The sequence below is a fragment of the Scophthalmus maximus genome, chromosome 17 (genome assembly GCF_022379125.1).
Source record: "Scophthalmus maximus strain ysfricsl-2021 chromosome 17, ASM2237912v1, whole genome shotgun sequence".
Lineage (NCBI taxonomy): Eukaryota > Metazoa > Chordata > Actinopteri > Pleuronectiformes > Scophthalmidae > Scophthalmus > Scophthalmus maximus.
Genome location: NC_061531.1, coordinates 7,731,950 through 7,746,556, shown reverse-complemented (window position 1 = coordinate 7,746,556; position 14,607 = coordinate 7,731,950). Strand labels below are relative to the sequence as shown.

At 44.1% G+C, this 14,607-nt stretch overlaps 1 protein-coding gene across 1 annotated transcript in view; it reads left to right on the top strand.

Moving 5' to 3' along the window:
* The window catches only part of LOC118288691 (protein kinase C beta type), a 72,165-nt gene extending 62,808 nt beyond the window's left edge, over positions 1 to 9,357 (top strand). Inside the window, exon 17 of the mRNA XM_035615055.2 lies at positions 5,143 to 9,357. Within this exon, the coding sequence (XP_035470948.1) occupies positions 5,143 to 5,298 (156 nt within the window). The 3' untranslated portion in view covers positions 5,299 to 9,357. The remainder of the gene's footprint in view (positions 1 to 5,142) is intronic.
* The last annotated feature ends 5,250 nt before the right edge of the window (positions 9,358 to 14,607 follow it).

Genomic DNA, 14,607 nt, shown 5'->3' with positions numbered 1-14,607 from the left:
GGGGATGCGGTCACGAAACTTGTTACGGTTCAGATCCCATGGATGTACAGTAGAGGGAAACTTTAATGAAGTTAGTCAAGCGATCTTTACGTTGCCTTAAAACTTTCCGGTAGAAATTCAAGTCCTATGACCACGTGAGCTATGACCATGTGACTGAAATGCCGATGTATCGTATGGCGCAGATGGTTTTTAAAGAGGCTTGAGCATTTGTTGGAACAAGTACAAAATAGTGGCCTCTGGAACACTAGGACATGTTGTGACCATAGACTGTATATAAAAATACACAATGTCACCGGCCTGTATTCTCTGGAATGACCAGCAGAGGTCGCCTGCACTGGTTGAAAAAATAAAGTCCGTTTCTATAGAAGTCTATGAGAAAACCTGCTCCTCTACATCTGCTTCTGACTTGATTTTTAATCTCAGTAAACATTTTCTTGAGAGGATGATGGTCTCAATCTCTAGGTTCAAGTCTTCCCCAATTCCCGCATGATGTTCATTTTGTAAACTGTGGTTTAGAAACAGTTGACAAAGACATTTAAGGGGTTGGCTGTTTGCACCAGAGATGTGTTGAATTAACTGTTGAATGTCATTTACGTTATGCAGTTGTAAAATTCAGCATTAGTAGTTGGACTGTACAGTATCACCTCTGCATAAGAGCTGTTTGTCATATAGACGCTTCACTTTATTATACCCACAAAGCCAGAGAAGTGTTTTCCTGCAGGTTGTTTCGTGTTGCCCTAAAGGAACCGTTCATTTGTGGACATTCAAGACTTTGAACGTTAGAGAATGTGATGAGAACATCCAGAAGAATCTGGCTCAATCTGTCCATTGGATATGAAGCCACAGCCAGGAGGCAGCTCTGTCCAAGAGTAGGGGCGGGGGGAAATCCACCTTAAAGCTCGCTAATATAAAGCAGAAATATTGAAACAGCCATTTATGCCTGGCTGTTTTCCCTTTCTCCATCTGTTACGTGCAGTGTTGACGCACTTTAATTCACAGTAAATGTCAGCTAATTAGCCAGGTCATTAGCAGGCAAACTGAAAGAAGATCCAGGATCAATATGCCGAACTGCCAGGCCATAGATTTCCGACAAATGGCTCGACAGTCAGTATTATCTTGACCTTTATTATGGAACAAATTCAACATGTAGCTGCTTGATATTTTGGCGGCTTTCTGCTTTGTAGCACACAAGCGGAGCACGTTCACCCCTTCCCTCTGTGTAAACCGTATGCTGACATTGTAGTGCAGCTGTGTTTTAGCTCAACTTTATTCCAACGGCAATTCAGACTCGTGTGTAACAGTAAGTTCCAGCACATAAGCTGTGTAAAGTTTGTATTGGAGTGGATGTAATAGCCAGTGTACACAGTAAGCCGCCGCAGTACTGGAGTGTGTGCGTGTGTGTGTGTGTGTGTGTGTGTGATAATTAATTCCAAATGTTGCGGCCCCCAAATTAAAGCCAGTGGCTTCAGCACAAAGCAGCCTGCGCTTATCAGTCCAAAACAGGTCAGCGTTCGATACCGCCTTTCATTCACCCTCCTCTCCTCATCACCTCCCCTTTCCTCTGTGCCTCCCACTCTCCGCATCCTCAGCTCACATCGGCTCTCCTCCCGCTAATCCTCCCGTTACTGAAAAGAGAGCGGGCGAGAGGGAGGGAGAGTCTAAATTAAAGACTCAGAGTCATGTTTCTCTATTAGAACCACTGCCTCTGGAACACAGTGATGTGAAAAATAATTGTGTGTTTTGCACTGATGCTACGGTAAATTCTGAGCTTCTGATCTATACCAAGGGGCCGCTGATATTTATCTCAATCCCTGTCCTTTACTGCACCTCTCCTCTCTCGCTCTCCCTCTCTCTCTCTCTCTCCATATCTCTGTCTCTCTGCCTCACAGCATTAACTGCAATTGAAGCGCGCTGAGATGGAACACATTATGTGCCGGCCTACATGGCTGGCAGCTGTGTGTGTGTGTGTGTGTGTGTGTGTGTGTGTGTGTGTGTGTGTGTGTGTGTGTGTGTGTGTGTGTGTGTGTGTGTGTGTGTGTGTGTGTGTGTGTGTGTGTGTGTGTGTGTGTGTGTGTGTGTGACCTTAAACGTGCATGTTTGGTAAATAACCGCATGAAGTGGAATTTTCAAACTCTCTTACTGCAGGATTTTTTTTTCATCATATGTTCAATGACATTTAGCGTGACAGTACATCAATCTGCAACAAAGAATACTGATATATATGTATGTGTACAATTCCATTGAATGTTCCTTTAGGATATGATGGAGAAAGCATATGCAGGCACGTTATTCTGTATGCAGACAACACTCTTAGATTTTAAACCTGTTTTTATCTGACCAACGTATCTGAGGGCTTGAATTTATCCCAATCCCGGACTGGCCACACTCAGTGTAGTACACTACACTCAGTACACTACACTGAGTGTAGTACACTAATACTATATTCCTTCTTAAAATTCTACAGAAAAACTGTCTTGTTAGCTATGGTGCACTTATAAGGACAAAATGACCTTTTCAACTTTGGGTCATGTGTCTGTGCTCAGTACATACCTGTAAGGAGAGCACTAGTTTGATCAGCCGGATGGAAAAACAGCAGGTGTACGGAGCCTTTAAAAGAAAACTAAACATTATTTTCCCTGAAGAAGGTTTAAGTTGAGAAAAACCATCTTATTCCACACACAATGTTCCATTCAGCTACTTTCAGCCGTACTTGTCAGCTCCACCCCCACCACAGTACTACAGTTACAAAATGTAGTTCTGTGGATTTCACGAATGCATGGCTGCACAGCAGGGGGTCTTCACCGGCTGTGCAAGGAGGGGTTCGAATAAAACTAAATCAAAAGTTGATCGAAAAAGCAACATCTGATGTGAGAAGAGAATCCACACCGCATCCACGCGAGTGTTGTGGCAGCCAGCAGTGCAGGCCTCTCTTGAGAGGACGCACTCTGGAGGATGCCCAGGAACGTGAGGTGGATCTGGGCCAGCTGTGGCAGGTGTGTACCTGTGGATGGAGAGAGCTCCTCCGAGAGCCACGGCAGAGTTGGCAGAAGGTAGGAGCTGCGACGCGTGTTTGTGTGATCTTCAAAGCTCTCCTGTCCCTCGCTGTCTGTCTCTCGTCTGCGTCTCTGACCCCGCCCCCTCCTCCGCGCTTGTGAACAGGATTTCTTGGGCTGTACGAGCTTGTAATCGTTGCGCTCTACCTTCAGAAGTGTAAATATTATAACCAGCGTCCACTTTGCTGGACTCTCTCTTCCCCCTTCCCGTACCTCTCGCTCTCTTTGTGTTTTTCTTCGTGCTGTTAGTTTTAACTGTGGCTTCAGCTATCTGTGTTTTTCTAGATGTACACGGTGTGAAGATGCTCAGAGACTCTTGACTTTGCGGATGTATTTGGCAAATCTCTGGCTTCCCTTGCTGTCTCTTCTCTTTAAATATTTATGGTTGTGGATTTTCTGAGATTGCCCCTTGTGTGGATTTCTCTGTGGCCATTGCTTGCTTAGTGATGTGCATTTACTGCATGTGGTCAGCGTTATTCCATCTATTGACTACTGTCCCTCCCTGCTGCTCTCTCTCTATCTATCTATTTATCTATCATACTTTCAATTTACATTACAGTGCACTGGATTGACCCTCCGCCCTTTTTATTCATGTGTTCATATTCTAGATTTTAAGTTGTGCTCACACACCCACGTTGGAACGTGTCACACAAAATTCAACAGTGAACCTGTCAGTGATGACGAAAAGTTATGATTACTAAGTGTCTGAAATCTTAATCCACAGCGCACTATGAACTATAGTGTGCGTGCGTGCGTGCGTGTCGTCATGATTTATATGAATGCCCCATGTAACAAATCTTTTAGCAAATTCACAAAACAGACTCTCACACACACATGCAGTCATGCTCTCCCCTCTCTCCTTCTCTGAGAACATCCTACAGGCCATACTGTATATGGCATACGAGTGTGCGTGTGTGTGTGTGTGTGCGTGCGAGTGTGCACGTACAGTACAGAGCCTTGAACAGTAACATGCATGCAAGCAAATATGAATGGGTAGCTCTTATAAGAATCAAATCCCCTCTGAGGCTGCATCCTCACTAATACGTTTTAGTTTCGAAATGCATCATATTTGCTTGCCTCCACACTCCAGAACGTCAAGCACCTAGAAATGAGACTTTTGGAAACGCTGCCGATATTTTAGTTTGGAAAACTCCTGGGGTTGCATTTCAGTCTGGACAGACGACGCAAACCCCACGTTTGCTTCCTGACTGGTTCTTATCGGTCACGACTCGAGTACCATGCAGCGGTGAGGGCAAGGCCCGTTGTAGACCCACGAAAGGAAATACCTGCTCTCCCTTTTCACCATTGCTGTTCCTCGTTCGTGGTATTTTCCGCATCTTAGCAGTCAAATGTTGGACCTGCTTCCCGTTTGCACCGACGCGCGCGCGTGCGCGTGTGTGTCTGTGTGTGTGTGTGTGTGTGTGTGTGTGTGTGTGTGTGTGTGCACGCCCCTCCCCCACTACTCCTCCATCTTCCACACACCGTACGTTCTTTCTTTCCCTCTTTCCGAACACCGACTGAGACAAACAGTGCAATAACAATGTCATGCCCCAGAGATACCCTCCGCTACCACACAGACACACACACACACACACACACACACACGTTTGCCCTCACGTCCTACACAAAGTCACAGTTGCCTAAACCCCAGTCTCTTTCCTCTCTTGATTTACAGTATGTCACTTTCTCTCATCCCCCTTGACTCTTCACTTACCATCCCAGTGTATTGGGACTTTATGTCTACTGTAACTTTCTCTTCCCCTCCTTTGCCATTATTCTTGCCGGTGTAACATGTAGCATGTTAACATTAGCAAATCATTAACACATGGAGACAGACGGAAGGACCACTGTCCTCTTTCTCAGTGCTGAAACATCTTCTCCTGTCAGATCCTACTAAATTTGAAATGAGTTCAACTTCTATGCAGTTGACAGTGAACTACTCATTATCTAACAATAATATTTTCTCCTCTCCTCCTTCCCGATCCATCACCTTCCTCTCCACTCATTTTTATCTTTAACCCCCTCTCCACAACAATTCTCCCTGCCACTGCACCCCCTCCCCTTCATAACATCGTGACTCCACCTGCAGAAGAACCGCCGGGACGCCTGCAACTTTGACAAGGAGTTCACCAAAATGCCCGTGGACCTGACGCCGACTGACAAGCTCGTCATCATGAACATGGACCAGGACGATTTCCTCGGCTTCTCCTACACCAACCCTGAATATGAGGCTCCTGCAAATTAACAGGAGCCTCATACACAGCGCATCACACCGGCGGACTGGTAGAGAAGAAGGTTTCAGAGCACATCGGAAAGGAAACCTAGCACTTAACTTATAATTATTTTGTGTGTGTGTGTATGTGTTCACCAAATGTGGACATTCCTTTTAGGCCACACCGCGGTTTGTCCAATGCTTCAACAAAAGAAAGGTATCACAACGCAAAACTTGCACAAAACACGGGATACCAAAGAATTTGAAGTATTGCATCAACATGTCCCAGTTGTCAGACATTTGTAATTAGGGCAAAAGCTTGTGTGACCGATGATCGATCTATGGAAACAAATAATTTCCATTAGACTCCGTCTACTTGACATTTTTAGTTAGCTGCGCTGTTTATCGCACTGGTCTGAAATCCTGCAACAAGCCTTTTACCACCCTCAGTATTTTTACACCACGTTTTGTGATACGCTCTCTCTCTCTCTGTGTGTGTGTGTGTGTGTGTGTGTGTGTGTGTGTGTGTGTGTGTGTGTGTGTGTGTGTGTGTGTGTGTGTGTGTGTGTGTGTGTGTGTGTGTGTGTGTGTGTGTGTGTGTGTGTGTGTGTGTGTGTGTGTGTGTGTGTGTGTGTGTGTGTGATGCACCTGACTGTCACACCAGTGTACGTGAAACATGTTGTGTCAAGTCATCATAAACCAGATCATGATCTTTCCCTAATCTTAACTAGTGCTGCGAATTCCCAACATTTTTTGTAGCCACTGCAATCACATCATCTAGTTTGGCAGAAAACTACGACGTAGTAGGGCCACTTACATAAGAAGAAGAAAAAAGAGATTCCGGGACTAAAGTCATCAAATCATGAGAATAAAGTTTTAATGTTACAAGAATAAAGTCATTAATTTAAGGAGGGAAACATCTCATATGATTACAAGAATCAAGGTGTAATTTAACAACAAAGTTGAGGAAAAATTATTGTTCTCGAAACATTGCGACTTTTTCCTCATTAAATAACGACTTTATTGTTGCAATAAAATGGCTTTTTTCTCATTTTGATTCATTAAGTTATTAGGTTTCTAAAATTAAGTTGTAATATTACTGCATAATTAAACATATCCTTGTTACATTAATAGAAAAGTAATTGGGATAGAAGCTGGTCCAATTACATTCTATACTAAAGGTCTTTGCTGTTGCAGTCTAGTTGTATATAAACATCATTGTTCTGTTTTTCTCTAGTAGTTCAATTCCGTTCCGGAAAACTATAAAACAGTGGGATGTTTGACAAAAACAGATGTGGATGGAGATGAGCAACATGCTCGGGAGCATTGTCTAAATAAGTTTTAACACGAGAACGTTGGGAAAAGGGAGCATACAGCAAACTGTATACAGTGAATATTTCGATTATGTGCAGACTTTGACTTTGTATAACTGTATATGATCTGCAGTGTGTGTAGTAACGCAGTCGTTCTTCTGAGCGTGCAGGCATGTTTACGGACAGTGACATGCACCATGACGAGTACACCTCTCCCAGTTACATTTGTGTCAGGACCATGGCTGCCTGTTTGGACCCGCCTGTGAACTGTCATGAGTTGCACTGTGAAAGTGCAGACACACACTCAGAATGAAGGTCTCACACTGGGCCGTCACAGAGGAATATGCCTAATGAGCAAGCTTCACAGCCTGTCAAAGCCTTTTTTGGCTCATGCCTTTCTTCTTCTATCTCCCGCCCTCATCCTGCTGTTGTCGCTCCTTTTATTTTGTACTTTTGGCTCTAATCCGTACTTCTGACAATGCCTCACTGGGAGCCTAGTGTGACGCCGTGTCACAGGGTTGGCAATGCAGCAGTCACCGGTGGGGCACGCACACGTACAGTACAGTACACACATGCAGATGCACACAGTGTGAGTGAGGACCTGCTCTGACAACCCCCCCGAGTGAGCACTTTCACAAACAGCAAAAATAAGAACGGCAATGCTGCTCTTCTCAATTCTTTACTTCGCACCTCCTTCCCCTAATCCGTCTGTGTGTATGTATGTGTATGTGTGTGTTCATGCTTTGTCTGTGTGCACGAACATATGTGCATGTACTGACGGATGTCCATATGCGAGATGATATATATGTGTGAGTGCATGTGTGTGTGTGAGATAAAGCCAATTATTTCAAATTCAGCTCAAATACAGCAAATCTGCCTTCTGGCTTCAAACCACATTACTTTGGCTATAATGCCAACTAGCTCCATGTACACACACACACACACACACACACACTCAGCAATACAAGTCCAATCCATGACTGAGGGTTGGAATTATTAGGTGAAGCGTGACAAGGCGGACAATGACTGTGAAATGTTCGCTCCTGGAGGCACACAAGACATATACTGTAGGTCCATTACACAGGCCTAGATTTTTTTCTCCCTCCCTTATTTAATCTGCTCAAACTGTACCCTCATGCATCCTATGTGCTTTACATATGCATACATTGTACATATTTATAAATAAACACACACAAACACATGGGAAAGAGAAGAATTTAACTGGCTCTGACTCGGCAGTCCTGCTTGTTTGAGGTGTAAACAATAAGAAAAAAAGAAGTATATAAATGTGTTGGTCTTTCTCAAGCACAGAGTTGTATATCGCTCAGGTCAAGGGTGTGTGTGTGTGTGTGTGTGTGTGTGTGTGTGTGTGTGTGTGTGTGTGTGTGTGTGTGTGTGTGTGTGTGTGTGTGTGTGTGTGTGTGTGTGTGTGTGTGTGTGTGTGTGTGTGTGTGTGTGTGTGTGTGTGTGTGCGTGCGCGCGCGCGTGCGTGCGTGCGTGCGTGCGAATGCATGACTGTGTAACTGTACATGCAATGCGTGTGCTGTCATCTAGATATGTTAAGTACTGTGCATTAAGTACTGTGCAGTTCAATTGAAGAAACCAGTCTAATGTACAACCGACTAAACAGCACTGACATGAAAACAGACACGGAAATAATATAAGTTATTTCCCATGTGAACGTCGTCCATTCTCATTGTTTTAAGAACCAGTAACACAATCATGAGCCAGTTAGAGGTTGTGTTTTGGTGTTTTGAAATTATACTATGCATGCATGTGATGATCTCTTTATTTCTCTTTCATATCTTGTTCCATATGATATGGATTTATCCTATATTAAATGTTGGATCGATGGACCGGTGCGTGATAAACACTTATGATAATTGCAGTAGGCATTAATAGGGGTTTATGATAAAAGTACTTCTCATGTCATTGTCGCCTATCAATGAAAAATAATCTAGGACCATGTTCTGCTTCATTTGTACAAATATAAATATTTTTCAAGTCTATTAGGGTAAGAGTCTTCCATTTCCATGGCTGCACACAGAGTGTTTAGGGGTTAACATTATATATATATATATGTACTTGATTTGCAATAGAAAACTAGAAAAAGATATTTTGCATCAAAAATGACTTCTCAACCTCCACCATTCAGACAGTGTTACAGGTTCTGCACGGCCTCGAAGTGGAACAACTCTTAACTAGCGTTCTCCTTCTTTTTCCTTCCTTTCTTCACGTCCGACCTTTTCTTCGATCTCGCCTTTCCATCTGTCATTTTATTTTTCTTCTGACCTTTCCCCTTCCTTCCTCCTCTCCCACTCGGCCTCCTCATTGTCTTCTCCTTTCCTCTTGACCTTTAACCCACCACAATATGCTTTTTTGTGGTTGTTCTTCTCCTCTCTTCTATTATTCTATTATTCTTTTTATCGATTGAAATGTTAAAGAACAATTTCCCTTCTTCTGGTTTTACTCCTGTTACTATATATTTGCTCCTGATCTTTACTTAATCACTCTACTCGACACTGAAATGCGATGAGGTATTACTGTGTTACCACTGAAAATGTGTTATTCCTGCTTTGATTTCAGCTGGGCTTAACATGCGAAAGTAGTTTTAACAACAAAGATAACTTACAGTTTCTATGTGCAGAGAGCAGTGAGGGTGCCGCAAACAAAGAGCTATAATGTGCTTGTGTCCGTTAGTTAGTTTGTTTTACGAATAAGAAAATGTGTGTTGTGTAATGGTTTCAATTGAAGAATAATAAACCATGTTGAAAGATCACACGTTGCCTCGTTTTCCAGTCAAGTGCGAACTGATGAATGTGGCTGTTGGTCTTTCTTGTATTGAATGTTAGTGAAAGCTAATCTCCTTGTGCTAAGTTTGTCTGGAACAACACATTTACATACAATTTAGAGATGTGTAAATAAACAGCTATATTATGGATATGATTTGGGTTAATGTCAGAAACCCCTACTCAATTATTTATTCATTCTTAGACCAGTTTTTGTAGAAACTACAGTTCAAATTATCAGTGCTAAAGACATATGATGTACTATGAGCTTTTGAAGGTATAGCCTGTTTATTCGACACAGTAAATCTGCATGTGTGCTACCTGCAGGAACACAGATTAATGAGGCTCCTGTCGATGATGTGTTCTACGATGGACATATTTGACAGTACAGAATAAATCTTTACTGAGATTTATTATAATGCATACTTTTCAATTGTCAGGCCACCTTCAATCTTGGGTTTTATACTCACACACACACACACACACACACACACACCTCTCATAAGGCCATGCTTGGCTCCATGGGCCTCTGTGATGATAATACTAATAACCAGACTACTCATAATGACACTTTCAATATTATTTTCTGCCACAGAGCGCATGCAATCAGTTGGAGTGAGAGGACATTTAATCCAAATGCGAAGATTGAAAAACAAAGGAAGAAACATAAAGAAGAGGAAACAGGAAATGCCCTGAACCTTCAAACCAGCCCTTTGAAATGTCCTCACACAATTGGTCCTTGATTTCAGTAAGAGGTGGACGCCAATCCCTTCTGCAAATGAGGTTTTGGTTTTGGAACAGCAGGTACTGCTCTGACTGCAGCCCCGTGTGCACCATGCTGACGTGGAGAAATCCAACGCTTTACAGGCCTGACATGCCTAGTTACAGTTGCTAAGTGATGATCACTGTCCAGATGTGGGGTTTGGCGAACACTTTGTTAGATGTCGTATCAGTGGTTGCCATGTTTATGGGGGCATCACACTGATTGATTGGTAGACTAGCTAGCTGCTGTTGCGGATGGGGGGGGGGGGGGGGGGCTGACGTGATGGACAGCAGGGCACTGCAGCACACTGGAGAGAGAGAGAGAGAGAGAGAGAGAGAGAGAGATGAAAAAGGGAAACTGACAAAAGAAAAAGAATCTTTTATTTATTTCATTCAGTGGATCTTAAAAACGCTCAAGAGAGGAGCATGACCGAGGAGCTTATTGGATTTATTTCACACTATCTTTCTTTCTCTCTCTTTTCCTCTCTCTCTCTCTCTCTCTCGTGCTACACACATTTTCATTAGACAAGCATATTAGACACACGTTCACACCATCAGACATGCGCCTTCACAATTAAGATGCTTCTATCTCTCTTTCTCTCTGTCTCCCCTTCATACACTCTGCACTTCCTCTCACTCTTAATCAATCAATCTCACTGTCAGTCAATCCGTGTCACACACACACACACACACACACACACACGGTTTTTTATTGTGCATGCATATTAGAGACATGATTACTGACCCCATGTCTTCCTCAGAGTGTCCTCTCGTGCACATTACAGCCCTAAAAACACATTATTATGACAACAGACACAGATCATGTCTGAACTCAGAGTCCATCTTCATTGTTCTGCTGTCTGTTCGGTGAAGGGCTGGGTAGCTCTTAGCTAGCCTGTGCAGAGATAACTGCCAAGGCCGAAAGAGACAGTTAGATTTCATCACAATTTTCCTTTTTATACAAATGATATAGTTACTTTTGCCAAATGAGACAACACATATCCTTGCAACAACACAAACGCAGGCAAGCGCGCAGGCACGCAAACACACACACACACTTCTTTGTTTGACCATTTTCTGTGTCTGTGGATGTGGTTTAAGTAATAAATCACAGTTTTGACATATTAGCATCATGCCAGAATAATGCCACATCACCATATGTCCTCTCACTCTGCCCTGGAGTCATTCCCATCTGGTAACACACAGAAAAAACCCGAAACAAACACACATACACACCCATACTGTGCACAGGGAGAGAGATGCATCCTAATACACACACATGCACATTGAGACATGAATTGAGATACTGAAAAAGGCCCACAACATGCACAACTACATATACAGGTCAGACAGAGCAAAAGTCCACTTTTACAACAGGGCCAATTAACGTATTTCATAAATCATACAGACATAAATGTGTGTTGTTAGCATTAAATAACCATGCATATATGTATGTGTCTAATCTACCCCGCTCGGGCTGTGACTGCATCAGCTCTGCTCACTGTCATTACAGTAGATGTTTGCTTTCAGTCATCTCGCACCTCTTCCTTAACCATCTTCCGCCAAACAGTTTATCTTTCGCTAAATTATTTCTCTGTGGCTCTCGAATTCCTTTGACTACCTCCTCTTGTCTTTCCTCCCTTCCTCCCCCTCTTCATCTTCCTCCTCCTCCAAGACTCTGAGCACTGGCCAGAGGCATGAGAAGGTTCCAGTTCACTGAGCAGAAACCCTGCAGTCCTCCTCCTCCTCCTCCTCCTCCTCCTCCTCCCCACTTCAAGACCCACCCCCATCTCCATCTCCTCACTCTGAGAGAGGAGAGGAGAGAGAATTGTGGTTAAAGACAGACAGAAAGAAAAAGGGCAAACGCAAAACACTTGAATGATTTAGAACTGCATTTCCCATGATGCTTTTCTCCGTGGGGATCAGTGACCCCTCTCCACCCCTGCTGCCTAGCAACAGCAGGGCCATAAGCCAAATGGTGTTCAGACGATTGATAGACTTGAATACTGTATCTTTCGGAAAAGTGTCTGTCGGCTATTTACAACATAGAAAGAAAGAAAGACCTGTACGTTCACTCAAACCTGCGTCACCTACTGGCAAAACATTTTTTTGGGCAACAGTTTTTTGTGGGGGGGTTTTGGACGTGTTGATGTGCACCATCTATAGGCAATAACAGCTGCTGCAGTTCTGCCACTTCCGCCACCTGCAGGCAACAAGTGTCACATCGTCTTTTTCAAAAGCTGCTCGCTTCCCTTACATATTTATATATTATTAGATTAATTTAATGTCTCTCTCTCTCCGTCTCTCTCTCTCCATTCATCCTTACCTTGCTCACAGTTTACAGGGATATCTCAACACCGGATGTCAACGGAAAAAAGACGCATGAATTCGCCCCAAAAAAGGAGAGGCCCCCCTAATCAAGGTACAACAGTTAAGCCCATTTCCAGAACAACATTTTGGATTGACTGCCATGTCATTTGATAAAGATAGTCCTGGTTTTCCCATATAGATGATGTTTTCCCCATCACAAATTATGACGGTATAAAGATGTTTTCTAGGTGATAGCAACCATGCAACTTTTCTTTTCACCCATCAATGCATCTTTCCTTCCCTCTCTTCTCTCCTTCACCTCTTGTCCCTTTCCACCACCTCCTTCTACCATCTTCACTCTTTCTTCTTCCTTGTCCTTTCCCCAATTTATTGTCCCACTCCTCACCCTTTTCCTCCTCGTCTCTGCACTCTTCTGCTCTCCCTCCTACCATAGTTTCTCTCAACCTTTCCTTCCCCTCTTTTTCCTCCCTCCTCTCATCCTGAGCTGTCACTCCTCGTCCCTCCTTTCTCCAGTTCCCCTCCCTCCCTCCTGTCTCTCACCAGAGGTGAAATGCTGTAGTCTTCCTGAAGTCATTTCTATGTTAATGAGTTTCCTTGTGAGATAACGCAGGCGGCGAGGGCCTCGGACACACACACACCCACACCCACACACACACGCTGCCACAGCAAGTGAGAAGGATGATAGGACCTGTCACTGCTCTCTGTTGATCTGTTCATGCATTTATTTATCTGTAATCCCTCTCTCTCCCTCTCTTTTCACTTTTCTTTCTCTGCGTTTGTTCTTGATGGCTTTAAATCCCATGTCTCGTCCTCCGTTTAGTTCATAGTCAGTAAAACAACCATCAGCTCCATCAGCCAAGCAGCCAAATGCTCAGTCGGTCGGTTCATCGGTCACTTAGTTAGTTACGCATATGGCACATAAGCACTAACCATGCCGATAATCTTTAAAATGCTATATTGCTCTAAAGTGAAGACAACAGCAGGAGGAAGAAATGTTCCTTGTAAGTGTGCACGAGTGTGTGTTCATTCACATGCAAACGTGCTCCTGGTAAACCAACACGTTCGAATAACAATTACAGAGTGCGGTGTGTGCATTTATTCATCCCTGCCGTCCTGTCATCCTGTCATCTGTATTGCTCTCCTGTGGGGAAGACAGGCTTCAATTCAAAGCTGTTTAAACAGGCAATACAATGGGCTTTAACCGGTCAGATCTGTTCAACTGCACACACACACACACACACACACACACACACACACACACCTCTAAAAGAGACACTTACATTTGCTCATATGTACATATATGTAGTCACGTGAACACAGACATAAACACACACAAACGCCTACAGCGCGCCCGTGCGCACACACACACACACACACACACAGACACTCCTCAGTGTGTTAAGTGAACTGTGAAGCTCAGACCGCCTTGTGTGGAAGCCTCGCTGGAGTGGAATCATTAAAAACGGTCCGTGGCTCTTTAAGTGGCGTCTCTGCTTCTCTCCCGGGCGCGATTCTTCATGCATCGCTTGCCAATCTCTCTTTCTCCCCCTAACCCACCCACACCCCCATCGCCCCCCACCCCCACCCCTCTCTCTCTCTCTCTCTCTCTCTCTCTGACTCTCCTCTAACTAATCAGTGCGGTGCAGGGGCCACTGAAGCCACGAACAGAGGGGGAGAATAATACATAACAATTATAAAATACATAATATTATAATACAATAATACACTTTCGCAATATACATTAATACACCAGTACACTTGGTTTCCAGCACCATGGACAGCGCCTCTCGGCCGCTGGTGCGTCCAGCACCATGGACAGCGCCTCTCGGCCGCTGGTGCGTCCAGCACCATGGACAGCTCTCGCGACGCGGCAGCGGCATGCGGCGCGGCACAGCACCGCCTACATAGAGAGTGAGAAGCTGCATTGAAGACACCAGACGCGTTTTGTGAGCAAATGTGACGAGGAACATCGCTGTTGCTACAAAACCTCTATGGAGACACGTGGGCCAGTGTCTGATTACAGTGACTTCATGCGTTTGTCCGCTGATCAGTGCAATAATGTGCTGTGACACCGGCGGGTTACTTTGCCTGACTACATGAACAAAGAGAGGCGTCTCTAATTGCCCCTCTGACTAGAGCTGTAAAGA